The following is a 27,241-nucleotide window of genomic DNA, read 5'->3' as shown; positions in this document are numbered from 1 at the left end:
TGACGGCGAGAGCCTACGTGGGACAGATCGTGACCTGCTCCTGGACGTCGCAGATGCCCCAGAGCCCACGTGACAGCGGAGAGAAGCCTATCGACAACCGCCTGATTGCGCCCGACATTGCCTGGTTCCGTCCTGGTTCCACCCTGGTCACTGCTGAGTGACCCAGACTCTGTCCCCTCTGCTTTCAGGTACTTTTCTACTTCGATCCACCCTTGGATCGCACCGGACACTTCTGCTTCACAGCGCCTGCAGCTGCAACAGCTTCAAGCACCAAGAACCTGCGTGACAGAACCCGACGCCACTTCGACCCTGTGCACCCACGGCCTGTGGGTGAGGTAACATTGCAACGCCGGTGTCTATACACTGGTACACACCTCTAGGGTCTGTGTCTAAAGTTTTGTGTTCCTAGGTTCAGCGGAAGTATCTTTTAATTCACTTTAACTGACTTTTACGCACCATTGACAGTGCATTGGTGCGCGCCGCACTTTCCGTGCTGCACCCGTCTCCTGTGGGCTACTCCCGACTTCATCATTGCTAGTCCTGACTGCTCCCAGCGAATCTCTAGGCCCTAGGCCTAACCATTGTTCGATAAGTGTTACTTATACCACTTTTTTGATATATGGTCTGAGTGGCCACCCGCCCTCATCCATAATTGTGCAACTTTATATGTGTAACAGTGCTTTTGATTTAACGCTTGTGCCCCTTTCCTCATAAAGAGTACTGGGGAGTAATTTAGAAATAAATACATATATTTTTTTTATAATATATACTTGTGTGGTGTCCTTTCATTTGATTACAGGATTGTATGTGGTAAAACAGCTCGCTTAACACGACCTCTTAAGTTAAGCCTTTAAGGCTGCTTAGTCCATGCTACCACTAGTATAGCTTGTCTACAAGGTTGACTTACAACATGACATCTTTGGGGTTTGTTTGGACTGATACCCAGTGGTTCCAGAATTGGAAACACTACATATCAGGCCAACTTCTCACATTGGTGTGCAGCGGTGCGGATTTGAGCTTGCTGTTTGTTTTACCATTGCAATCTTTATCAAATTGAAAGATCACATCAAGTACCTCTAGGTACATATAAATCAAAAGCTTAGCATATTAAGTTCTACTGAACTTAGTAGTTGTAGATTAAAGGGATTAGCACACCCTGACTACAACTCACTAGAAAGGTACAGTAGGAAACCACTTAGTGTAGGTAAGTGCACCACTTACACCTCACTAGCAGTCATGTCTGATACAGGTAGAGCTTCAGGCTCTGCTCCTGTAATAGTTGATCCTATAGGGACAACATCCAGATATGACAACCTTAGCCACAAAGACCTGAGTGCCTTGTGCACAGCCAGGGGGCTAAAAAAGGGCAGAGGCCCTACCATTCCTTCCCTAGTAGCTCTCCTAGAAAAGGATGATCTAGATAAGGTGAGTCAGGCTGCCTTAGATTCAGGTGAAGGGATAAACTCCCCTGAGAATGAGAATCTTCCAGAAGAAGAAGAGGAGGAGGAAGAGGAAGAGGAAGGCTCTGATGTAGAAGAGCCTGAAGATCAGGATCAGGAGGGAAACCAGGTACAGGTTGCCAGGCTTAACCAGGCCAACTTGGACCTACATGGGAATGGAGAGGGCCAGCACCACTCCAGATCTCATAACCAAATTCTCCCAGGTAACAGGAGGGTGAGATCTCTATCAAGGGATTCTCATCTTTCTAGTGCCTCAAGAGAATCTCAAAGAGGAATGACTTCCTCCCAGAGAAAAGAGCATAGGGCCAGGATGAGGGCTGTCCAACTCCAAATAGAAAGGGAAGAGGTAGCCTTGGCTCAAGCTAAACTTGCTTTAGCAAGAGAAAGAAAATTGTGTGGCTTAGATGCCACTGGTGGCAGCAAAGTTCCTAAAGAAAAAGACAGGGCCTATGACAATAGAAACCTGACAAAAATTGTGCCCCCCTACAAGGAAGGGGATGATATCCACAAATGGATGACTGCTCTTGAGAGGGCCTGCATGGTACAGCAGGTCCCTGAGGATCAGTGGGCAGCAATTTTATGGTACTCCTTTTCTGAGAAAGGGAGGGACAGGCTCCTCACTGTTAGACCTGAGGATGCCAAAAACTACTCTGTTCTGAAGAGTGCTCTTATTGAAGGGTTTGGCCTAACCACTGAGCAATACAGGTTGTTGTTCAGAGACACCCAAAAAGCACAGACTCAGGACTGGACTGATTTTGTAGATTGTGCCACTAAGGCTCTGGAGGGTTGGCTGCAGGGAAGTAAAGTTTCAGACTATACAGGATTGTACAATCTTATGATGAGAGAACAGATCCTTAATAACTGTCAGAACCAGCTGTTGCATCAATACCTTGTTGACTCTGATTTGACCTCTCCCCAAGAATTGGGAAAGAAGGCAGACAAATGGGTCAGAACAAGGATTAAGCAGAAAAACCAGAACCAAGGTGACCAGAAGAAAACAGACCAGAAGGGTGGGAATCAGAAAGATAAAGAAAAGGACCAGAAGTCTTCAGGCCCCCAAACTAGCAATGAGGAGGGGGGCTCCCAAAATGGAAACAAGAAAAAGAAGAATGATGGCCCAAAGAAACCTTGGTGTAATACCTGCAAATCAGTTTCACACTGGGGCAATGAATGCACTAAGAAAAATCCAGTCCCCACCACTGCAGCTCCTAAAGCAACTGCACCCCCTAGTACAGTCAGCAGTGGTGGTACACAGCCAAAGGGTTTAGTAGGGTTGACCCTGGGTACTGAGGTGGAATCTGGCCTAGTCAGAATCCCCACACAGGCAGTTCTCCTATATGATGTGGACTTATCTTTGCCCACTGCAGTAAGACCCAGTAACCTGGGCAAATATAGGCAGATTCCCTTAATTAATGAGAAACTGGCTCAGGCCTACAGGGACACTTGTGCCAGTGTCACAATGGTGACACCTGGCTTTGTGGACCCTGGACAGATTGTACTAGGTGAAAGTTACCTAGTGACCAATGCAAGCAACTCCACTACTTCCCATAGTGTGGCTGTTGTGAACTTCTCCTGGGGAGGGGTAGATGGCCTAAAGAAAGTTGTTGTGAGTGCAGACCTCACAGTAGACTGTCTGTTAGGCAATGATCTTGAAAGCTCAGTTTGGTCAGAAGTGGAGTACAGGACTCATGCAGAAATGCTAGGGATTTCAGCTCATGTCCTTGCAGTGACAAGGTCTCAGGCTAAGAAGTGCCTTCCTGAACCAGTGGTGGATCTTGAAACAATAGACCAACCACAACCCAAGAGAAGGAGCAAGAGGGTTAAGGCTGTGCCTTCCCACTTGCCCCAGGTTGAGGATCAAGTTTCACAGGAAACTGATTCTGCAGTCCAAGAGGAGACTGTCTCAGAGGAGCTTGAACCTGATCAGGTTGAGTTTCTGGGGACAGGGGGACCCTCAAGGGCAGACCTGGGGCAGGCCCAATTAGATTGCCCTTCACTTGAACCCCTCAGACAGCAAGCTGCTGCTGAGGCTGCAGGGAATGCTCAAGGTACCCATAGAGTGTATTGGGATGAAGGACTCCTTTATTCAGAGGCTAGAGACCCCAAGCCTGGCACAACCAGGAGGTTGGTTATACCTTTGAAGTTTAGGGGCTTCCTTCTTACCTTGGCCCATGATATTCCCCTTGCAGGACACTTAGGCCAGAATAAGACTTGGGACAGGCTTGTTCCACACTTTCACTGGCCTCACATGTCAGAAAATGTCAAGGAGTTTTGTCGCTCCTGTGTCACTTGCCAAGCCAGTGGTAAGTCAGGTGGCACAACAAAGGCCCCCCTGATACCACTACCTGTGGTGGGGGTACCCTTTGAAAGAGTTGGAATAGACATTGTGGGTCCCATGGATCCTCAAACAGCCTCTGGGCACAGATTTATACTGGTGGTAGTGGATCATGCCACCAGGTATCCAGAAGCAATTCCCCTGAGGACCACCACAGCTCCTGTGGTGGCAAAAGCCCTCATTGCAGTTTTCTCAAGAGTGGGCTTTCCAAAGGAGGTTCTTTCAGACAGAGGTACCAACTTTATGTCTGGATACTTAAAAGCAATGTGGAAAGAGTGTGGAGTAAACTATAAGTTTACCACACCCTACCATCCACAGTGCAATGGGCTTGTGGAAAGGTTCAACAAGACCCTAAAGGGAATGATAAAAGGTTTACCAGAGAAGCTTAGGCGGAAATGGGACATCCTTTTACCCTGCTTGCTCTTTGCTTACAGAGAGGTCCCACAGAAGGGGGTTGGCTACAGCCCTTTTGAACTTTTGTTTGGCCACCCTGTAAGGGGTCCACTGAGTTTAGTGAAGGAAGGATGGGAGTTACCTCTCAAAAAGCCTAAACTAGACATTGTGGACTATGTACTTGGTCTCCGCTCCAGGATGGCTGAATACATGGAGAGAGCATCCAAAAACCTTGAGGCAAGTCAGGAATTACAGAAAGCCTGGCATGACCAAAAGGCTGTTCTGGTTGAGTACCAGCCAGGGCAGAAGGTGTGGGTGTTGGACCCAGTGGGGCCAGCAGCTCTCCAGGACAAATGGACTGGACCCTACCCTATCATTGAGAAAAAGGGAGAAGTCACCTATGTGGTTGACTTTGGCACCCCTAGGAGCCCCCACAGGGTGCTCCATGTCAATCGTTTGAAAGCATTTGTTGACAGGGAGGACATGAGTCTCCTCATGGCCACAGATGGGGAACAGGAGGAAGAGAGTGACCCTCTCCCAGACCTGCTTTCCCAGAACCCTGATGATGGTTCAGTTGATGGAGTAGCCTTGGCAGGCAGCCTCACTGAGCAGCAACAGGTGGACTGCAGACAGGTGTTGCAGGCCCACAGACATTTGTTTTCACTCACACCCAGTCAGACTAACTGGTGCACCCATGAGGTGGATACTGGTGACAATCTGCCTGTGAAGAATAAGATCTACAGGCAACCTGACCATGTCAGGGATTGTATAAAGGCTGAGGTGCAAAAGATGTTGGAGCTTGGAGTGATTGAGCCATCAGAGAGCCCATGGGCTAGCCCAGTGGTCCTTGTGCCAAAACCTCATACCAAAGATGGGAAGAGAGAAATGAGGTTTTGTGTGGACTACAGAGGTCTCAATGCTGTCACTAGGACAGATGCTCATCCCATTCCAAGAGCAGATGAGCTCATTGATAAATTGGCTTCTGCCAAGTTTCTGAGCACATTTGATTTGACAGCTGGCTACTGGCAAATCAGACTAGCTGAAGAGTCAAAAGCCAAAACAGCATTCTCTACCCCTAGTGGACATTATCAGTTTGTGGTGATGCCCTTTGGTTTGAAGAATGCACCTGCCACCTTCCAAAGGTTGGTGAATCAAGTCCTTGCTGGGCTGGATGACTTTTGTGCAGCATATCTAGATGATATTGCTGTCTTTAGCTCCACCTGGGAGGATCACCTGATCCACCTGAAGAAGGTTCTGGAGGCCCTGCAAAAGGCAGGCCTGACTATCAAGGCTACTAAGTGCCAGATAGGGCAGAGCAAGGTTGTGTACTTGGGCCACCTAGTAGGTGGGGGTCAAGTTCAACCACTGGAGAGCAAGATCCAGACCATACAGGACTGGGCTCCTCCAACTACCCAGACACAAGTCAGAGCCTTCTTGGGCCTGACTGGGTATTACAGAAAATTTGTAAAGAACTATGGGTCCATTGTGACACCATTGAATGACTTGACATCCAAGAAGATGCCCAAAAAGGTTCAGTGGACAGTTAGCTGTCAAAAGGCATTTGATGACCTGAAGAAGGCCATGTGCTCTGCACCTATCCTGAAGAGTCCTGACTACTCCAAACAGTTCATTGTACAGACAGATGCTTCTGAGTTGGGGGTGGGAGCTGTGCTTTCACAACTTAATCAAGATGGTCAAGACCAGCCCATTGCTTTTATTAGCAGAAGGCTGACCCCCAGGGAGAAACGTTGGTCAGCTATTGAGAGGGAGGCCTTTGCTGTGGTTTGGGCCCTGAAGAAGTTGAGGCCATACTTGTTTGGTACTCACTTCCTAATTCAGACAGACCATAAGCCCCTCTTGTGGCTAAATCAGATGAAGGGTGAAAATCCCAAACTGCTCAGGTGGTCCATTTCCCTACAGGGGATGGACTTTACAGTGGAGCACCGCCCAGGGACTGACCATGGTAATGCAGATGGTCTCTCCAGGTACTTCCACTTAGAACATGAAGACTTATCTGGTCAAGGTTAAGTTTAATGTCCCTGCGTTTGGGGGGGGGGGGGGTTATGTAGGAGAGTAGGGTCTGCTATCCTATGGTCACCCCAATTTTTGCTTTTTGCTTCACTGGTTTTCGACTTACTGAGGCTGTGGGCCTGCTAATCAGACCCCCAGCCTGCTGTTCTCTCTCTAAATTTATAATACATGTGCTATAGGTACATACCACAATTGGAAATGGACTCCTTGTCAGCCCCTGTACCATGCACTATAGGTGCTCAGGGCATAGGTGCCACCAAGGCCTACCAGGGGCTGAAGCATAGCTTTTGCCACCCCTGCCTGGTTCTTAAATTGACACAACTGGCTGATCACTCAGCTGGGGCAAGTGGGTGTAATCACCCCTTGCTTAGATATAGTATACCTATATCTAAACCTATATCTGGACACATATATAGCCTGTAAGCCACTCCTATGGAAGGCCTCATCAATCCTGGAGGCAGAGTGCGTGGTTTTATGTGAGATGGTGCTCTGGCATGAGCTGAGCCTGTCTGCAGCTGTCGGGAACAACTCCCTAAGCTGATCCGGGATAATGCCATACCATATACTCTTAAGCGCCTTATAATCCTCGCGGTTATGTAGCAACTTTGGTTTGGCTTTATCAAAACATGTCGTGTAAGGTGTCATACGAATTGGAATACTACCCCCTCGCCAGTTCTGGCGACGGGGGTAGCATTCCACCCTTCTAGAGGGAGAAGACATGTTACTTTACTGAAACGCGGTTGATTTAAAATGAGCCTCAGATCCACAAAATGGATGCCCCTGCCACAGACACGGGTCTGGCCTCCTGCTGCTGACCGAAACCCGGCAGAGGAGGCCTGGACAAAGAGTTTCCTGTCACAGGGCGGTGTCAAACCACCCCAGACAGGAGATAGTGGATTGGAGTAGGGAGGTTTCAAAGAAACCAGACACTGCCTGGGGAGCACAAGGCTGCCCCTTGCAGGATCCGGCCAAACCGGTTCTGGGGCCTCCCAGCCCCTGTCCCAGCGCGGCCAGGATCAAAGGAGAGGGGTGTAACCACCCCCTTCCTGGGTCCCACCCATAGGAGGGGACCTAGCAGGATGTCCAACCCCCCAGATTCGAATAAGAGGGGGAGCAGTCCCAACGGACCTCAGATCATCCTGAAGAAACATAAGAAACGAATTCTGGACCCTTCGACTTTCTACACGACGTGAGAAGACTGAAGAATCTCCCTTGTGGTCAAGGAGTGACCACCCTGTGCAAACAGGCACCATCCAGCCCTCGACCCTTGCTTTGTTGCAGTTCCCGCCGGAACTCGAGCGACAGAGATCGACGAGATCAAGCTTGCCTGCCTTCTACCTGCCCGATCCACAGTCCCTGCAGAGCTGAGACCCGTGGAGGCGACCGGAAGCGTGGGGCACGCCATCTTGAAAAGGCCACGAGACGCTGACCGTGCAGCCCACGAGTGATCCTCGAAGCTGTGCACCGGGGTTTGAGAAGCCCCAGCCCCGAGCTCCACTTGCACCAAAGCTCACCCCTCCACACTCGACGAGTGCTGCGTGGGGCCCTTCTGCTTGTGTGCGCTCGACGCGTTGGCCCGGTCACTTGCCAGCTGGCTTGTGGCCCCTGTGCCGACGAAACTTGAAATACGACTCGCTTTTCTGGTTGCTCCAGATCTGCACCAGCTCCTGTGAAAAGGAGCCCCCACTCTGACCCTCCTGGTTCGAGTGATAAGCAATCTCCCGGTTCCGCGTGGATTGCTTTTGCCAAGTGCTGTTTGCTGCAATCTTGAAGCCGACGGTGCTGACGGCGAGAGCCTACGTGGGACAGATCGTGACCTGCTCCTGGACGTCGCAGATGCCCCAGAGCCCACGTGACAGCGGAGAGAAGCCTATCGACAACCGCCTGATTGCACCCGACATTGCCTGGTTCCGTCCTGGTTCCACCCTGGTCACTGCTGAGTGACCCAGACTCTGTCCCCTCTGCTTTCAGGTACTTTTCTACTTCGATCCACCCTTGGATCGCACCGGACACTTCTGCTTCACAGCGCCTGCAGCTGCAACAGCTTCAAGCACCAAGAACCTGCGTGACAGAACCCGACGCCACTTCGACCCTGTGCACCCACGGCCTGTGGGTGAGGTAACATTGCAACGCCGGTGTCTATACACTGGTACACACCTCTAGGGTCTGTGTCTAAAGTTTTGTGTTCCTAGGTTCAGCGGAAGTATCTTTTAATTCACTTTAACTGACTTTTACGCACCATTGACAGTGCATTGGTGCGCGCCGCACTTTCCGTGCTGCACCCGTCTCCTGTGGTGCTCCCTGCATCGATCCTGATAACTCGCACAGGTAAGGAGCTTGTAGCAGCAACATGATAACCCCATACTCGTCTGTAAGAAGTGCGCTCGGAGGCAGGTATCCGATAATTTTTGTGAAACAAGGAAGGGCCAATATCTGCTATGTACATTTGTTAAAATAAAACAGTCAAATTACAGTATACTGTTCCGGAGGTTCGTTCCAGAGACATTATCCGTAACTGAACGCAGACACCCTAGGAAGCATGTGCTTTTAAGACAAGTTGCGTTTACTCACCTGAAGGTGACATGCTTCATCATTGGGCTATACTCCTCACCACCACTACAATGCCGGGCGGGCACCACAAGAGGGCACTTTGTCGCAGATGTTATTTTTTTTTTTAATTCTTTTTATTAAACACAAACAAAAGTAATACACTTACAATAAATGCACTGAGCCGCAATCTGCATTACAAATCTGTTCACATCTTCTCGTTCCATAAGGATCAACAATAAGATTTATATTCGGGATCAGAGATCCACCAGCACCTCCGGGTCTTCCATGGCCACCGGGGGAGTGCATATTTCACCCCTGTAAGCATTCCAGGGCCCCCAAATCTTCCCCCATTTCTGGGGCCTACCCCGTGCCACATCCACAGCCCGCTCTCTGAACATGCACCAATCCAAATCATCCATCCATTTCCCGACTGTCGGTTTCTGAACCGCCCCCCCACAGCTGAGCTATATTACGCTTCGCAATACTACAAGCCAGTGTGGCCCACGTCTTTCCATAAGACGTAAAATCAGTCGGGTCCCAGACATTCAGGATGCAACGCCTCGCTTCCAACTCAAACCCCACTCCCCACACCTCCCTCACCTTGGCATGAATAGCTGACCAATACCCCTGAATGAGAGCACAATCCCACAATACATGAAAAAAAGTTCCTGACTCACCACCCCCTCACCTGCACTCGCCACTCACAGCCAAACCCATTCTTACCAACCGGGGGCCGGTCACGTAACAGCGATGGAGAATCTTTAATTGAACCAGCCGAAGCCTCATCTGAATGGCAACGACCCTCGGAGAGGCCACTGCCTCCCTCCAGTCCTCATCATCCAGGAGCAAACCATCCGCCGTCCACTGGTCTCTCAGGGCCACCAAGGGCTCCTCCGCATGGTTAATTAGTTTTTTGTAGATCAGAGAAATCGTTTTCGTCGGAAGATGACCATCTAGTACACGATCCTCCAGCGGGGAGGCCTCCAGAGGCGCCACGCCAAGGGGGATATTAGCTAGCAGTAAATGCCTAATCTGAAGATAGCGAAACCTCTCGCTCCCGTGCATCTGATATCGTTCCTGCAGGGTCTCAAATGGGAGGATACCATCCTTTCCCCATAGATCCCCAACTCAGGAGATCCCAATTAGGTCCCATTTATCGAAACCCTTTGATTTCCATAGGCTGCCCAAACGTTCCGAGTTCCAGAGGGGTGTTGCCAACGTGATCTTCCCCTCCCACCCAAGGGAGCGGTTAGCCTCATGCCAGACCCCAACAGCCACCGCCGTTGGTCCCACCGTCGGAAAACGTCCCCGCCTAGCATACAGCGCCCTAGTAAAGTCCCCTCCAGGAATCTGGCCACGGTCCATAATGTAGCCGGGGTCTAGTGGCGAGCCATACACAGCCTGGTTAACCGCCACCAGCTGTGACGCCCAATAATACTTCCTGATATTGGGCAGGCCAATCCTGCCATTATACCACGGCAGGGTCAATTTCGCATATGCAATTCGGGGCCTCCCCTCCCAGAGAAGTTGTCTCTGGAGAGATTCGACCTCCTTAAAGTACGACTACGGAACCGGGTCCATAGAATTCTGGAGTGCATAAAGAAAATGAGGAAGAGCCATCATTTTGAACAAAACAGCTCGGCCAAGAAGGGAAAGAGAAAGTGACCTCCAGCGTTCCACATCACGCCTGAGCCGAACCAACGGAGGCAACAGGTTAGAAGAGTACCTGCTACGGGGGTCCAAGGATATAAAAATGCCTAGATATTTAAAACCCGCGACCTCCAACTTAACCGGACAGCGCGGGGGGACCTCCGGGGGATCACCGCTCAATACAAACAGGACCAACTTCGTCCAATTAATAGAAAAGCCTGAGTACCTACTGAAAACCTCCAGGACATCCAGAAATGCCAAAAGCGAAACTCGAGGAGAGGACAAATACAAAAGAATATCATCTGCATAGAGAGATATCTTGTCCTCCCAGTCTGGCGTCCATCGGAGCCCCCTGATCGACCTATCCCAACGAACCCAGGCCGCTAGCGGCTCAAGCGCCAGTGCAAAAAGCAACAGGGAGAGAGGACAGCCCTGCCTGGTGCCTCTCACCAACACGAAATCTGACGACGTGTGATTATTGATGACTACTTGGGCCAGTGGACCAGAATACAGGAGGCGAACCCAAGAAATGAACTCCAGGCCTATCCCCAACTTACCAAGGGCAGCAAACAGATAAGGCCACTCCACCCTGTCGAAGGCCACAGTGGCATCCAAAGAGAGCAATATTGTCGGCTCGTGTATCTGCGAAGCCCCACCAATTACCCCGTGTAACCTGCGCAAGTTGAGAGCTGTGTTACGGCGGGGCATAAAACCTGATTGGTCGGGATGCACCAGTGTAGTAATCACCTTAACCAGGCGGTTTGCCAACAACTTCGCCAACATTTTAGGTTCGGCATTCAACAAAGAGATTGGCCTGTAGGATGAACACTCAGTCCTCGGCTTACCCTCCTTATGGAGGTCAATAATATTCGCCACACGCTGATCATATGGAAGCCGACCTCTCCCCCTACTCTCCACAAACATACCCTTGACAAAGGGAGCCAGCTTATTCGCATTGACTTTGTAAAGCTCAATAGGAAGCCCATTCGGGCCTGACGCTTTACCTGAACGAACCCCCCACGATCGCCTGCGCCACCTCATCATTGGTGAGGGGAGAATCGAGGAATCCCCTGTCGTCGTCTGAAAGAATAGGCATCGGGATATCCCTAATCATATCTGCTTTCTCGGCCTCCGAATAAGGACACTCGGCCGCGTAGACCTTCTCATAATATCTGCCGAAGACCTCCACAATTTCTTGCGGGTCAGTGACCCTGTCAGCCCCGGGGGACCGCAGCACCAGAACTAGCCGGGACGCCCAATCCCCCCTCTCCAACCAAGCAATCAGCTTCCCCGCCTTATCACCATGCTCATATATTCTACTCTGGGTATTGGCCAATTGTGTTTTAGCATTATAACGGGCCAAGTACCTGTATTCATCCTTAAGGAGAGACAATATTATCTACTTTAGCCTCTGTAAAATCTCTGGGTCATCCACTGGACTCTCTGCACACTATACCTCTTTTTGGTATAGTATAGTGAGAGCCGGCTCCCCACGCTCAAGTACTCACACACACTCAGACATAGACAGACAGACACTCACACTCTCTGTCGCACGCATTCTCACACATACCCACCCTACCTCACATCAGAAACATATATTTAACTTCTAAATGACATTTTCAACTAGGAACATTAGTAAATCGGTTCATGCAGAATTCAAAAGATCCTACTTGTTAGGATATCTGAGCAGTCATCCCCATGACAGGAAAAAAGAAATACAAATGAATGAATAAAATGCTTTAGGAGGCTGAGGATGCATGTGGAGTTAGGGGAAGATCACAGCACCACTGATTGTGAGGCGTGCCAACTGTTAAAGCAGAAGTCGCGGCTGGAGCGCTGGAAGCAACTACTCTCGGCAGCATCTCTCAAGATCGGCTTCATCCCCTCGATCAGCCTCCGCAGACGGTTTCAGAAGCGGCCGTCCTCATCAGCATCCTCAACCCTCTCCGATGTCGCACGAGCGTCGCTCCCCGGTGGATAAGTGTCGCAGCTTGTCCCCGGGGGCTGGTGTTCGGCCTGCCGGGGGCGTGGGCTCTCCGCTGGTGATGCGGCCCGCGTGTCGTTCTTCTATCCACCGTTTCCCGGTGAGGGGGGCGTCGAGAACCCAGATGGAGACATATACAGCGGCTTTGCAGGCCTCGTTGGCGTCTCCTCCTCCTTCCCCTTCTGGGACGTCGGCGAATCCCTTGCATTGCGCGGGGCCCTCCGCTTCGCCCCAGTGCCAACTGGCTTGGCTCCTTCGGGGGTCCCTCCTTCAGACCACGGCACCTCTGCCTCACCTCAAACTCCTGTGGGAGTCCCTGTAGTGTCACGGGAGGTCCGCGGGGCTCGGGTCACATTCCCGAGCCCCACTCGGCCCTCTAGACAGGCGACGGCCTTGTCCATGGCTGAGCTGCGCCACAGGTGTCAGGAGACCCCCACGTCCCGCTCTGGGTCGAGGCTGGACGGGGACCCTTTGTTCCCCTCTCGGCCCTCCACGCAGGCGGCTGCCTCGACGGAGGTCTATCAGCCCTGGCGGCGCCACATGGGTCGGCGGACCACCTACGTCACATTCTGGGTCGAGGCTGGCGGAGGGCTTCTTGTCACTCCCCTGGTCCTCTCGTCCCTCCACACAAGCGGCACTTGAATTACTCCTTTTGCAAGCATATATAGCTTTTGCCCACAACTATTGCTTTTCTTTCATTTTGTCCTTCCAGACCATTCTCCTTACTCCTGTATTTATTTTTTTAAGCTTTACTCTGTAAATTAAATTAACTGGGAACTTTTTTACCAATCTCATGATTCTGTTACATTTTTTTTTTTGAATTGATGGCTTTCAAACAACATTTTCACCAATGAACATGCTGTTTTTTTTCCTCCACTGACCCTTATTAGCATATTATTGAGATTGACTGGTAATTAATTGCTTTGTGAAGCAAACTCCTTCACCTCCACCTCCTCCACGACAACGTTGATCACCTTCACCTCTCAGGTGCAGGACACCATTTCCTCCTCCACGGAGGTGCTCCCCTTCTCCAAGAAGGTATTCTCCACCAATACAGAGAAGGTATACTCCTTCACTGCCTCCCAAAAGAAGAACTGTTACACCCGCACCTCCACCACTTCTTAAAAGAAGACTATCTTCATCTCCACTTCCAAAAAATAGCATTTCTCGATCTCCACCTCCAAAACAAAGAATTTCTCTAGTGGCAAAGAGACACTCTCCTTCGTTATCTTCAAAACATAGAAAAGCATCCCCTCCAAGCAGGTCAAACCGTGAAATGCGATCCCCACTGCAGAACAAAAGGCATTCGCCTTCCCCTCGGTCAAGACCTCCCCGTATCTCTCCAACTCCTCCTCCCCCTCTTCGCAGAGGACCTTCTCCTTCACCCCCAAGAAGACAGCAATCACCATCTCCAATCACTAGGCCCATCAGGAGAGTGTCATGGACACATGAACCTAAGAAGATTAAAAGAGCTTCTCCTAGTCCGCTGCCTGTGAGGAGAGTGTCTTCGTCTAGATCCGTCTCAGGATCACCAGAGCCACCACCTAAAATGATGCTCCCACCCCCATCACCATCCAGATCACGATCTCCCTCGCCAACGTGGTCACCCGCACCACCAGCAAAGAAAGCTCAAAGTGCTTCACCAAGTCCGCCTCCTGTAAGGACTTCTGACCAAGAAGGTGGCAGGAAGAAAAAGAAGGTTAAAAAGCACAAGAAACACAAGAAGCACAAGAAAGAAAGGGGTTCTAATGCAGAGAGGGCACCTAGCCCTCCTGCTTCATTGTTGGAAAGAGGAGAAATGGACGATGATAATTTACCTATAAAGGGTTCTGAAAGTGATGGTGAGGAAAAGCTTGATGATTTACAATAACACCTGCGAGAAAATGCCTTGAGGTCTATGAAAAAAGGCTTAAGTGTCACCACAGCCTTAGCCGCCATGAACTGAAATATTTGATATAATGTATATTTTATTTGGTTTCTATTCCTCAAATTTCTGTTTCAGTTTCTAAAATGTGTTTCAGCTTTAGATTATACGTATGTTGTAATGGGTAGAGGTGAACAATATTAAAAACAAATAATAAAATGGGCATGGATTTCCATCAGTGTCCACAGTGTACTAGCGATATCCTTTCACTCACCATAGTTGTAACTTCCATAAAATTAGGGTACTTCAATAACCAAGGATTTATATGGAATATAAACATGCCAAGGAGCTTACAAAAACATTATTTATGAAGTCTGATAACAAGTTGGACACACATCGGAGTATGATAAAAAAAATATAAAATGATTCTGTTGAACTCTGGTTCTTACACATGTTTGAGATTGAAACCACTGGTTAAAATTTCAAGTCAACAAACTATTTGAATAAAAAATGTGTGTAATGTTGACTGTATTAAAGTGAAGCAGGTTTGTACTTTCTGTTTATCATAAAATGAAAGATTTGAGTTTGCCAGAACACTGTGGGTTTTCTCTTTGTAACAAGTTGATTTGAAGCACTGGAATTTAATTTGTATTTGAATTTTTTAAAGGAGAGTTTGCTCGTTCCCAAAGGGACTCCTAACATTACATTAATCTGTTCACTACAACTGCTTTGTTACCTCCTCCATGTTGTTCGATTGCGGTTCTTTCGGACTATCTATGTGTCAGAGCTGTGGGCTTTAAAGGGCAAATTGATGGACGTGGACAGTGAATATTGTTGCATTTTGTAACAGGAGCTGTATAAAACTTGTGAATTAAACAAAGTAAATTTCATGATTTTAGAAAGCTTGGAATATTTGCTTGTGAGTTTTTAATGCCGTTTTTAAAGTGGCTCGGGTTTATTTCAATGAGGGCCTGCGGTATGCCAGAGGTGTGCTACAGATCGTGCGCAAGGTAAGCTCAACTAGTGTGTCTGTTTAGGATACTATTGCAGTAAAATCCAAACATTTGCATTATTTGCCAGTGTCAGGTTGATTTCCTTGATAGAAATAAAATGAAAATGATTCAACGATGCTATGGTATAATCTATTCTAGACCTATGATCCCCTGCTTGAAAAGTCCATGCTTTGCTTGAACCCCATTTATATTCCACGAACATAATCTGACCCTTTCATTCACAATTGTTGGCCCCCTTAAAGGAACTTCAGATTGTAGATGTCAATCCTGTCTGACATTATGGAGGGCTGCTGTTAGCCAACCTAATTTGACAGTGTCAAATAATAGTTCTCCTATTTGTTCCTCTAATGATTTTAAAAGATGACCGTTGATCATACCTATGTTTTTTTTAATATTGAGTATTTCTTATTATTCTCGGTTCTCATATGGTTATGATTTTGTAATTTTGTTGAAACAAAAGGACGTTGCAGTGGAGTTGTTATTTTTATTCCCCAGTCCTGAAAGCGATTATGTTCTTGCATAATAAGGCTGGCGGCAGTAGAAGATGTCCAAATTACTAATGTCGATTCACGATTATTCTTGATTGTGAGGAATTCAATTGATTCTATGTCGGTACATTTAATTTCCTTTAATGAGGGTACTGCATTACACAATTTTAATATGTTTTCCACGAGTCAAGATATCATTATTACCCCTAGATTTATATTCCATCGCAAAAATTACCTGCACCACTCCTTTTTGATCTGGGTTATTTAATTTAATTTGTTGCAGGCTATTTTCACCTTCAGCATGCTCAATTAACCTTCCATTATGATTACTAACAGTTTGAGACCATAATTGTCAATGTTTATGTAACTGCTTCGTTTCGATTCCCAGATCTTGTGGTAATTTAATATCCTTCCAGGTTTTTAACAAATCTCTATTCGTTTCATCCCCTCTGATACTCTCACTCTTTGCTCTATTTGTTTCCAATTGTGATGGCTTATTCTCCACCTGTTTATTACATTCCTCCACTTGCAGCTTTTCTAAGGACTGAATGTTCCCATTCTCTATAATTTTTATACTATCAGCTTGCTTGTTTAGGCATTTATTTTTCATAGCTGCTTGTACCTCCGATAGATCCTTATTAAATAGAGGGTAAAAGGGTTTTGTTGGAGAGGTTGTTTCCAGTGTTCAATCTCACTATATTTGATGCATTTGTTGTTTTAAAAACTTTTAGAAGCTTTATTTCTTGCTTTCTGTTGTTTTTTCCTCTGTCTTTTTGATAGATGAACTTCCGGAGCTGCGTCTGTCATTGTTGATTGTGTCGAGCATATGTTTATCACTTCTTGATCTTTTGTTTTATCATCTATTTTTTCTTTAACAACAACAGTATTGTCTTTACATTTTATTGTATCTTTAGAGGGGGAGTCGGTCTTGATGGGTTGAATTCCCACATTAGGAAAATTCACTTTTACATCGTCAATTATTGTTTTTTAAATATCCGGAATGGTAGCCAGTTTAATTAGTGGGTCACAACTACACTCTGCATACGTAGATATTGGTTGAGATTGTGCCCTTACTATTAGATTATTTTGTGTTGTTATCTTCTGCTCAGTTCCAGCAACAGAGGATGCCGTAGCGCTCAAGAGATCTATTTGGACCTCCTTTTTGTTGGACTGATATGTTAAAGCTTCCAGAGTTAATTGCGAGGTTTTGAAGAATAAATACCAAATTGCTGCTGCGTTCCCACTTCCTGGTACCTGAGTACCTGGGTTATAATGTTGCCCATTTATGAATGATAGGTCCTTAAACTTCTCTTTTTGTGGTCCTTGAAAATCATGTCCCTTGTCACAAGAATTAATGAATTGTGGACTACTATTCAAAATGTCTTTTTCATACGTAGTACTCCAACGCTGCAGAGTTTTTGGGTTGCTGGTGTATTCATCCTTATTAATTTGAGATCCGTTATTTTGATTACATTTCGACTGGTCCTGTTTTTGAACTGAATTCATTTTAGACAGAGTAAGATCCGATTTCAGTGGGGTATTGGCTTCCCTTATGATTTTCACCTTACCATCTAGTTCATTTGGAGCTTCTTGGTCTGGTTGATTTATTCGGCCCAAATTAGATGGTTCCCCTATACCGTTAGCTTTTCTGATTTTTACTTGCACTTCTATTGTCATTGGCTGCCTAAGTTGGTAGTAATTGCTGAGTATCTCCCATTGTTAGATTTGTGCATTTTGGGTCCTTTTGTTGTGAACGACCAGTAAGTGGAATAGTTAACATCTCTAGGTCCGTTATTTGACCCCAATGGTTGACTTGGTCCTTAGTTTGATTTGACATTTGTTCGACTTCAGCTTTAGACTCAGGGTGGCCTGGTTCACTTACTCCTTGCTTAGGGGATATAATATTTGTTCTACTCAGTGGTTTAATTGGAGTTTGAAGATCACATGGGTTAGTTAGCAATGTTAGCATAGCATCAGTTGGATCTTTCATAAAATCAAACTTTGACAGCGACTTTCCCAGTTTCTCAAATGTATAAACCTTAGATGATTTAAAGGACTATATGTCAACTGCCTGTTTTAATTTAAACGTATCTAATATTGGTGTTTGTTGTATTTCTCTTTTCCTTTTGATAGGAGGGAAAGGTGGCCGCTCCTTTCCTGAGCTCATAATACACCCTCTAAGGAGAAGAAGTCTTGCTCCTTTCAGAGAATCAAACAGGCCAGTGACAAGACCAAAGGGTGCTTTGATAGGACAAAAACACCACCAAACACCTCCAAGGGAAAACACCCACAAAGCACACCTCCGTACAGAATCCGCTGGTACTGCTGGTTACTTAATTAGTTAATTAATTAACCGATTGATTAACATCCGGGCACCGGGTAGGGCTGTAGTCTAGGTATGCAGAGTAATTCAGGGGCCGAGGAGTGCTTCAAGAGGGTCTAAGTCTATTGTCACTTTTCCCTTTCCATAATTTCTCAGATTTTGTATTACAGACTTATTACAGACTCCAATGGCTTAGCGACTTAGGGACCGATCAATCTTAGCTACTCGTCACACGCCACACACCTCTTGCCACTTGTTACTCACCACTCACTGTTCATGCTTGTTCGTTGCTATTCATCTCTGACAAGAGTACAAGGAAGAATGCTGGCAATCGTTCAGGAGCAAGAGCGGAATCCAGAGCTAGTCCCACTACAGACGGCAGATGTGGGCACTTCCCTCCACTCCTTGGCTTAGCTCTGTCTGCTCTGCTCAATGCTTAGTAAATACGTAAAATCAGGCGGCAGGCCAAGGCTCCTCTGTGCTCCTCTATTCTCCTCTGTGCCCTTCTGCAGCCACCGCACCAGCAGCACCGCAGGCCAAGGCTCCTTTGACCTCTGCAGCGGCCGCCGCACCAGCAGCACTAGCAGCGCCTTAGCACCGCGGTACCGGCAGCGGCCGTTCCTGCCCCCACAGCAGATCCATAGAACTTAAAGCGCCCGCATAACAGGACGCGAATGAAGCTGGAGAAACCTTCGGGAGCAGGAACCGGTCACAAAACAAATGCGGGCAGTCGTCCCAGGCTCCGCTCCGCTTGCTCATCAACTCCCCCTCGGCTCGGCCCCTCAGCAATACTCGGTACGCTTTGCACTCAATGTCGAATCACAGGCCGACAACGACTGTGAACACCAACAGAGGGAAGAATTGTGTGTTTCTCCCAGTTAGTAAAAAAACACAGCATAAGTCTTAGCTGCTTCTGCTGCACCCAGAGTCTTATGCGTCTTTGCAGTCTAATTTTGCTGTCTGGAAAAAAATGGTGCCCTGGTTTTCTGCACCCAGTGAATACAGGTGCATAAAAACCTAACAACTGATAATCAGGTGGAATAAAATGAACACATGAAAGTACGGCTTCATTTCATTGCTATTGATTCATATACTCTGGACCATATTTGAGGGATTGGTCTAGGCATAGTCCTCGCGGCCCATAATAGGTTTGCTTGAGGCTGAGGCCAAAACTCAAAAGTCAGGATACCAGATACAAGTAGGTGGTAACTCAGGGCAGGGGAAAATGCCTGTTGTCCGTGGGGGAGTCATTCCAGTCCCAGAAATCTGTATTACAAATTAATTAATAGTATATATTTTTATATTAGCTGTTTGGTGCCAGTCCATATGACTTTAATATCTGCCTTTGGGGTTCTATGTTACAACTTCATAGGGTACATGTATCCTTTGTGAGCTTAATAAAATGTTGAAAATTCTACAAATCCTCCCTCCTACATCCAAGTACTCTCATGCTACCATTCTACACTTTGCTCTGTCTGGAAAAACAGCTCAACATTTTCCAAATTCTGCATTAATTTGGCTTGTAAATTATATTTTTGGAAATGTACATGTATTAACTATTTCATTTTAATACTATAGGGGATTGAAATTACGGACGAAGAAAGCAAGATTTAGCAATAAGCAACTGAATGTCAGTGCCATAAGAAGGATTATTTTGAAACATTGAAGGACATCCAGCATTCTACGTTTAAATAATTTCCAAAAATCTAGGTGTGGCGAGGAAAGTACTATACCTGTAAGTGAAGTCTCTAATTTTGCATTTCATTAACCCAGAGCAAAACCATATCTGTGCACACAGCATCAGAAATAATGTTGAAAGACCACTTCAGCATCCTCATCTGAAATATTATCAGAAAGACAAATTGCCTCAGCATGGCAGAATAACGTTCATCTAAAGCATCATGTAATTCTAGAGAGGACGCACACACTGCATAAAAGAAAGTTATAACAAAAGGTATCTTCTGCATACCATCAAAGAAAAGATGCTGAAAGAAGACTCTGAAGCTGACACATTGACAAGCAAAAGATTGAAAAATCACCTTTGTTCAACAACCATTGTTAACCAGTTACACAAGTTTGAGACTATCTGCCTCTGGATAGAACACCACGGCCCACTCTGCTCACTCTTGCGAAAACCTTAAAAATTCACCACTTTATTGTGTTCATGACCATCTCAGATTGTTTCCTTTTTATTGTGTACTGTTCTGTAATTCTATGTAAATCGCCTCAACATTATCTGCTGTGCATGAGTGATATGTAAAACTGTTAATTATAAAAATGGATTAGATGAGCACCGTTGCGCTATAGGTAATGTAAATAAATCCTCGTCTTCAGAACTACAAACCTTAACCTTACACCAAACATAGAAAGGATAAAAGGAACTGATGTTCTGCGTCTGGTGATCCACAATAGTACTGTGCATGTTCTAACACCCTCAGTTACTACCTTTACGTCAGTGCAAAAAGGTACTTATCAGTTTAATCATTAAATATCAGACCAACACCTCATTACTGCATTGCTAAGAACCTATACAAATAGATTGGAGAGAAACATCGGTCACAAAATAATTTACTGCCGGAGAGGCTATTACCTAAAGACTATTATCTACTAGAACAATTTCAACAGGTGTTACAGGACTGCTTCCAGACATATTTTGCTCAATTCAAGTGTTAAGAAGATTACACGCGATTTCTTTTAGAGATAAATGCTGAACAATATCTAAACAAGCCCGACTCTAAAATCAGGTTCACTCTTACCGTGGCATAATAGTAAGAGAAAACTAAACATAGAGATATTAACCCTAGGAATACACCTTCTGAAAACACGGACTGTTAGAACAAATTCAGTGTTCAAACCCGCCTCAATCAAGGCAAAATAACTGAAATTAGGGAAAAAAGTTACTTGTGCCAAAAAAGATACAGCTATAAATCTTATCTCACAGAATTTGACAGAATGCACACTGGGGGAAACCATTCTCAGTGCAATGTATGCCAAAAAAGTTTCAGGCGTAAATCTTATCTCACTGAGCATATGAGAATCCACACTGGGGGAAATCACTCTCCGTGCAAAGTATGCCATAAAAGTTTCAGGCGTAAATCTTATCTCACTGAGCATATGAGAATCCACACAGGGGAAAAACCTTATCAGTGCTCTGAATGCCAGAAAAAGTTTAGTATCAAAGCGAGTCTATATCGACATGCATTAACCCACTCTGTGGAAAAACTTTACCAGTGCGCTGAATGCCAAAAAAGTTTCAGCCGCAAATCTTATCTCACTATTCACATGAGAATCCACACTGGGGAAAAACCTTATCAGTGCTCTGAATGCCAGAAAAGGTTTTGGAACAAACCAAGTCTTTCTCGACATGTAATAACCCACTCTGGCAAAAAACCTTACCAGTGCTCTGAATGCCAGAAATGTTTCAGTCAAAAAAACATTCTCACTCAGCATAGAAGAGCCCACACTGAGGATAAACCTTACCAGTGCTCTGAATGCCAGAAATCTTTCATTTACAAACACAATCTCACTCTGCATAGAAGAATCCACTCTGGGGAAAACCCTTATCAGTGCTCTGAATGCCCAAAACATTTCAATTGTAAATCACTTCTAACTGAACATTTGAGATTCCACACTGGGGAAAAACCTTATCAGTGCTCTGAATGCCACAAATGTTTCAGTACAAAAAGGATTCTCACACATCATATAAAGATCCACACTGGGGAAAACCGTTATCAGTGCACTGAATGCCACAAATGTTTCAGTGAAAAAAGGAGTCTCACACATCATATAAAGATTCACACTGGGGAAAACCGTTATCAGTGCACTGAATGCCACAAATGTTTCAGTGAAAAAAGGAGTCTCACACATCATATAAAGATCCACACTGGGGAAAACCGTTATCAGTGCACTGAATGCCAGAAATGTTTCAGAGACAAAAGAAGTCTTTCTCAACATACAATAACCCACACTGGGGAAAAACCTTATCAGTGCTCTGAATGCCCAAAAGAGTTCAAACTTAAATCACTTCTAACTGCACATGTCAGATTCCACACTAGGGTAAAACGTTATCAGTGCTCTGAATGCGACAATTGTTTCAGTCAAAAAAACAGTCTCATTCATCATATAAGAACCCACACTGGGGAAAAACCTTATCAGTGCTCTGAATGTCACAAATGTTTCAGTCTAAAATACAGTCTCATTCATCATATAAGAACCCACACTGGGGAAAAACCTTATCAGTGCTCTGAATGCCAGAAATGTTTCAGTGACAAAAGCCGTCTCATTCATCATATAAGAACCCACACTGGGGAAAAACCTTATCAGTGTTCTGAATGCCACAAATGTTACAGTAAAAGAAATAGACTCACTCAGCATATAAGAACCCACACTGGGGAAAATCCTTATCAGTGCTCTGAATGCCAGAAAAGTTTCAGAGGTAGAGATGGTTACAAGCGCCATAAGAAAATACACCATCAAAATTATTCAGTGCTGTCTCCGGCTCGTACAGCTTAAAGTCCTCCACCGGATTTATGTGACTGGTCCTCGCCTGATTCGTATGGGATACTCTTTGGATGGGTTGTGTAAGCTTGGATGCGGCCTAACGGGCACTTTCCTCCATATACTCTGGGAGTGCCCGGCGGTTGTGCGGTTCTGGAGTCGAGTGCATGCTGTGATGAAGGAGGTCACGGGTGATGCGTTGTTGCCTGAAGCTAGGCGTTGTTTGTTGAATGTTTGGAAGCCGACTGATTATGATGTGGCGCAGACTCCGTGGGTGACCCTCGGGAATATGATTGCCAAGAGAGATATTGCACAGTTGTGGGGATCCATGAGACCGAACTGTCACGTACCATCAAGGACTTGGGTGAGGAAATTTTTAACCTCAAAAGAGACTTATCATCTGCAATTGATCCGACTATTTGGGATACCACCCTAGAAGAACTTAATGCAAAATCGGATCGATATAATCGTGAATTACAGGAAGGCAAGATCAGGAAGTATCGACGCGATACTATAGATTATAAATTAAACTAGGTCTACACGTGGGTAGAGATATATGCTAGGAGACTTGTTTTCCCACAAAAAAATGACTTCAAGTGAAGAAAGTATAACTACAGACCAAGACATCTCTGCATCGCGACAACCCATAGCAAAATCACCAGCAATTCCTACCACTTCCACTGTAAATGCCTCTAATGCACAATCGGAGAACACCACAACAACAGGTTCTAAGCATTTCTGTATGCCACAGGTACATATTCATCTCCCTTTACGTGTTTGGTAGTCAGACGTAGAGCAATATGCCTAAATAAAATGTTCTGTTTTTCACTCTCCTACAGGTTTTTTATCGGGAGTTAAGTTAACCCAGTAGTAGCATACCATTTTCCACACTCATCCAGTCTACAGATGCATACATGAAATTGTGATCATACACAAAGTATTACATTAATTAGTATATCACGATGCTTCCTGTGCATTTTAATGATGATATTCTTGATGCTGTATATTCTTTTAGGGTTTATATTAACATTTGCATCACATAAGCATGTTATAATATGGTTTCCTCATGAGATTGAGTTTTCTCAGAGTTTGAATGATGAGAATTTTATGTGCACTGAACGCATTTAAACTGGGTCCGACATCATGTCCACGACATATTAGGCTTATATCTGTTTACTTGCATGGTGTATTTGTAATATGAGCGCAATACCCTTCAGAAGGTTCGATGTGATCAACATATGATGTGATGTGTTTTATGATTTATACCTGGTTATGTAGATTAAGCTTGCTAGAATACATATTCAGTTTTCAACTTTATTTCCAATATACAATGTTTAATACCACCATATATCATTGTTTCCCCTTTAGTGTCTTTCACGTCCTAAATATCTCTTATAAAGCTGTAAATATTTTTCCACTTTGTACTGATTAGTTCTTCTGTATGTTTTAGGATTTCGCCCCAGCGGAAGGGTACCTCCGGGTCCCGAAATGCATTGGGCTTCGATTTTCAAGATTATCAACTTATATCATTCCGTGTATCACCCATGATCAATGTATTTGAAATGCCCAGAGACATGTAAAGACAATATACGTTGTATACAAAGTCTTATTTTCATGTAAACAGAGATTTATTGTTCTTCAGAACCAATAGATAAACGTTAATATACATGAGTAGAATGTATTAATGTATACATGTTGCATAAAAGTTCTATGAATTAAATAATAGAACGAGAAACTATATAGTATTCATTGAGTATTGATTAATCTGAACAGTAGTTTTTCTCAAATTGTTGGAAAAAGAATTTTTCCAGTAGGAACAGTGCGCACTACAAGTAGGTTTTCTCCTACTTAGTTGTCACTTAATTTCTTGTGCTAGCCAACACATTTCAGTAGTGCTGCACCCTTAGATTAGGTAGTTTATAGATGCTCTTATAATTATATTCTGAGTGCTCCTCTTACATTTACATTCTGATCTCAGAGACCGCCCACGATCTTGGCATGGAAGGTGAATATGGACTGGTGCATGTTTAGAGAGAAGACAGTATATGTGGCGCGTGGCAGACCCAAAAAATGGGGGAAAGTCTGGGGCCAGTGGAACTCCTATCGTGGTGAAATATGTACACCTCCCTTCACAGACGTCTCGGATACTCCACCTTCCCCCTGAACCGACATTCCTACTAATGTTTCAGCTATAATGTTTCCTGGCTTGCAATTCCCCTTGCTTCCCCCCCCCATCCCGTATTGCCGATTGTATCAAACTGATACGCATTTCCTTCCTCACAGGACGCTTCACCATTTGTAATGATTTTATTGCCTTGTTTAGTTTTTGTTCATGTTCAATTTCTGTTGTGAATGCCAGAAATTCCTATTTAATTGGCACAGCCTCACTAACCATAAGCGGCTCCATACTGATGAAAAACCTTATGAGTGCTCTGAATGCCAGAAAAGCTGCAGAGGAAAATGCTATCTCACCATGCGAAACTCCACACTGGAGAAAATCCTTATGCCATAAAAGCTTGAATCTGAAAGACAGTGTTATGCTTCATGAGAGATCCCACTCTGGGGAAAAACCTTATGAGTGCTCGAAATGCAAGCAAAGTTTTGGTTACAAATTACTTCTCACATGACATGAGCGAACTCACACGGGGGGAAAAAGCCTTATGTGTGTTCTGAATGTCAGATAAGGTTTAGTCTCGAATACTATGTTACTTCACATGAGATAATTTACACTGGACTAAAGCCTTATACAGTAGGGGAAAGCCAGAAACGTTTTACTCAGGAAGGAGATCTCACTAAAGGAGATCTCAGTGTAGCCATGTAGTGTTTTGAGGATAGGTTGCAGTGTTGGGGGAGTAGCTTTAGGGCAAGCAGAAAGGGCCAGTGGTTTGTGGGAACAGATGATGGCAGTGTTTTGGGGAAAGGGGCTGTGGTTTTCAAGGCTTTTGTGGTGGGGTTGGTGGCAGCGCTGTGGGGTGGGGTAGGGTGACATGGAAAAGGGCTAGGCTAGTCTAAGTCCTTTTTAGGTTTCGGCCTAGCGTACACTGCACAGCAGTGTCACGCAGCCAGAGTCCTTTTCTCAGGGGTTTTGAAAATGGACCTGGAAATTCAAATGAGCTCCTGTGTGTTATTTCCTAGGTTCATTTTCATTGGCCTTTGTATGCGTGTATTTTTAAAACAGAACACGCAATAGGCCATGGGCGGTCACGTAGCTCTGCCCATGGCCTATTGGTGTCTGTTACGCGCACCAAAGGCCATATATCTTCAATTATCACTGCCAAACACAGCCGAGATAATTGAAGACATATGCTTCGCTTTTTTTTTTTACAATAGCAATCGGGAAAGCGATCGCTTTCACTGCTGCTTGTTTAAGATGTCTGTGATGTGGACAGTGTGTGGAGGGTCGGTGCAGAAGCACGGACGTCCAGTGACCTGGTTCTGCGCTGCAGTGCAGGGAGTGCAGTGGCTCTGATCTAAAGCGGGCTGTCAGAGCTCTTGGGGGTCCCAGCCGGGTTAAACAAACAGTTCTGTCTTGATGGCAGCTGCTGGCAGCCAAGATGGTGGCTTTTACTGCCTGTCTGTGTTTATTAAGCTGCTGTGAGTGTACGAGGTTTGATGGGTTCAGATAGCTGCTGCGCTGGAGGGAGGCGGAGGCCCGGCTTGGGCTGACTCGTGTGAGCTTCTCCACTCCGGCCGTGCTGGGTGGGAGCTTCTGTCCGTCGCTCAAAGTGAGAGATTCTCTCGTGCGTTATAGGACTTAAAAATGCGTTTTAGATTTTACATCATGCTAGTACAGTGTCACTGCAGAGGATGTCACGCGCCTGATGTGCAATTGGAATATATACTCTGGGATGAAACCGAAATAGCAAAAACACTGCAGGGTCCGCACCACCCGACTAGATTTGAACCCGTGGGTTTTGGAAGATAGCCCCTTCCACTGCAGAGATAAAACTACTGTACCTGTTCCTGGTTTGCTAGGGTCCAGGCTCTTTTCGGTTCCGACTGCTGGCTGCTTTTTTGCTTGGGCATACTCCCTACCAGAGTGCTCCTGGCCAAGTTTGCTGCTAGCTGCCGCCGTAGGACTGATTTCTGTGATTGTGAGTTCGGAGGGCAGGGGACAGTAACCCACATTATGCTGACTCTTCCCTGCCCCAGGCATACGCCCATTGTCCCGTATATTGTCATGTAATCAGCGGAAGTGTTGCCTTTTGTATTTGAAAGCTTTTGTAGGTGGCTGAACCTGTATTCTGAAATATGGAACCTGTTGACATCAAATGAACGGAAGGGCTGCTATTTGATTTTAAATATCCTTTTTATGGTTACAGATGTATTATTGTATTTAGTAGTGTATACATTAGTTTAATCTACCAAGGCATATACATGCTAATAATGAGAGACTTGTCAATTCTGGCTGTAACAAAATAGTCCGGATCCAACTGCGCTGGGTGGGTTGGGGGGAGGAGTGATGGGAATCTTGTCTTCGGTGTAGCAGGTGCAGGTTTCGTGGGTCCCACCATGATTTGCTAATCTATTGCTTACCTGTAGGAGTCTGTCAGCATTCCTCGGTCCCTGAAACCAGACCAGGGCATCAGTTTATTTACATTTTTGTAAACAAACCCGTGCCGATTCAAAATATCTTTTCATCATCCAGTGTGG

The 27,241-nt window shown here is 45.7% G+C and overlaps 1 protein-coding gene across 1 annotated transcript; it reads left to right on the top strand.

The window, feature by feature from the left end:
* The first annotated feature begins 21,028 nt into the window (after positions 1–21,028).
* LOC147737683 (uncharacterized) lies at positions 21,029–24,048 on the top strand. The gene has a single exon (XM_086942166.1). The coding sequence runs from the start codon at positions 21,044–21,046 to the stop codon at positions 22,601–22,603; it is 1,560 nt and encodes a 519-aa protein (XP_086798292.1). The 5' UTR covers positions 21,029–21,043; the 3' UTR covers positions 22,604–24,048.
* Positions 24,049–27,241: the final 3,193 nt, after the last annotated feature.

Source organism: Lissotriton vulgaris, chromosome 1_1, assembly GCF_964263255.1.
Source record: "Lissotriton vulgaris chromosome 1_1, aLisVul1.2, whole genome shotgun sequence".
NCBI classification, from domain to species: Eukaryota; Metazoa; Chordata; class Amphibia; order Caudata; family Salamandridae; genus Lissotriton; species Lissotriton vulgaris.
The sequence above is the reverse complement of the archived record's forward strand: the minus strand, read 5'-3'. Positions and strand labels throughout refer to the sequence as shown.

Bases quoted from the DNA above. Each gene is read 5' to 3' on its own strand.
- LOC147737683 (XM_086942166.1), top strand. From the start codon at position 21,044: ATGCACACTGGGGGAAACCATTCTCAGTGCAATGTATGCCAAAAAAGT.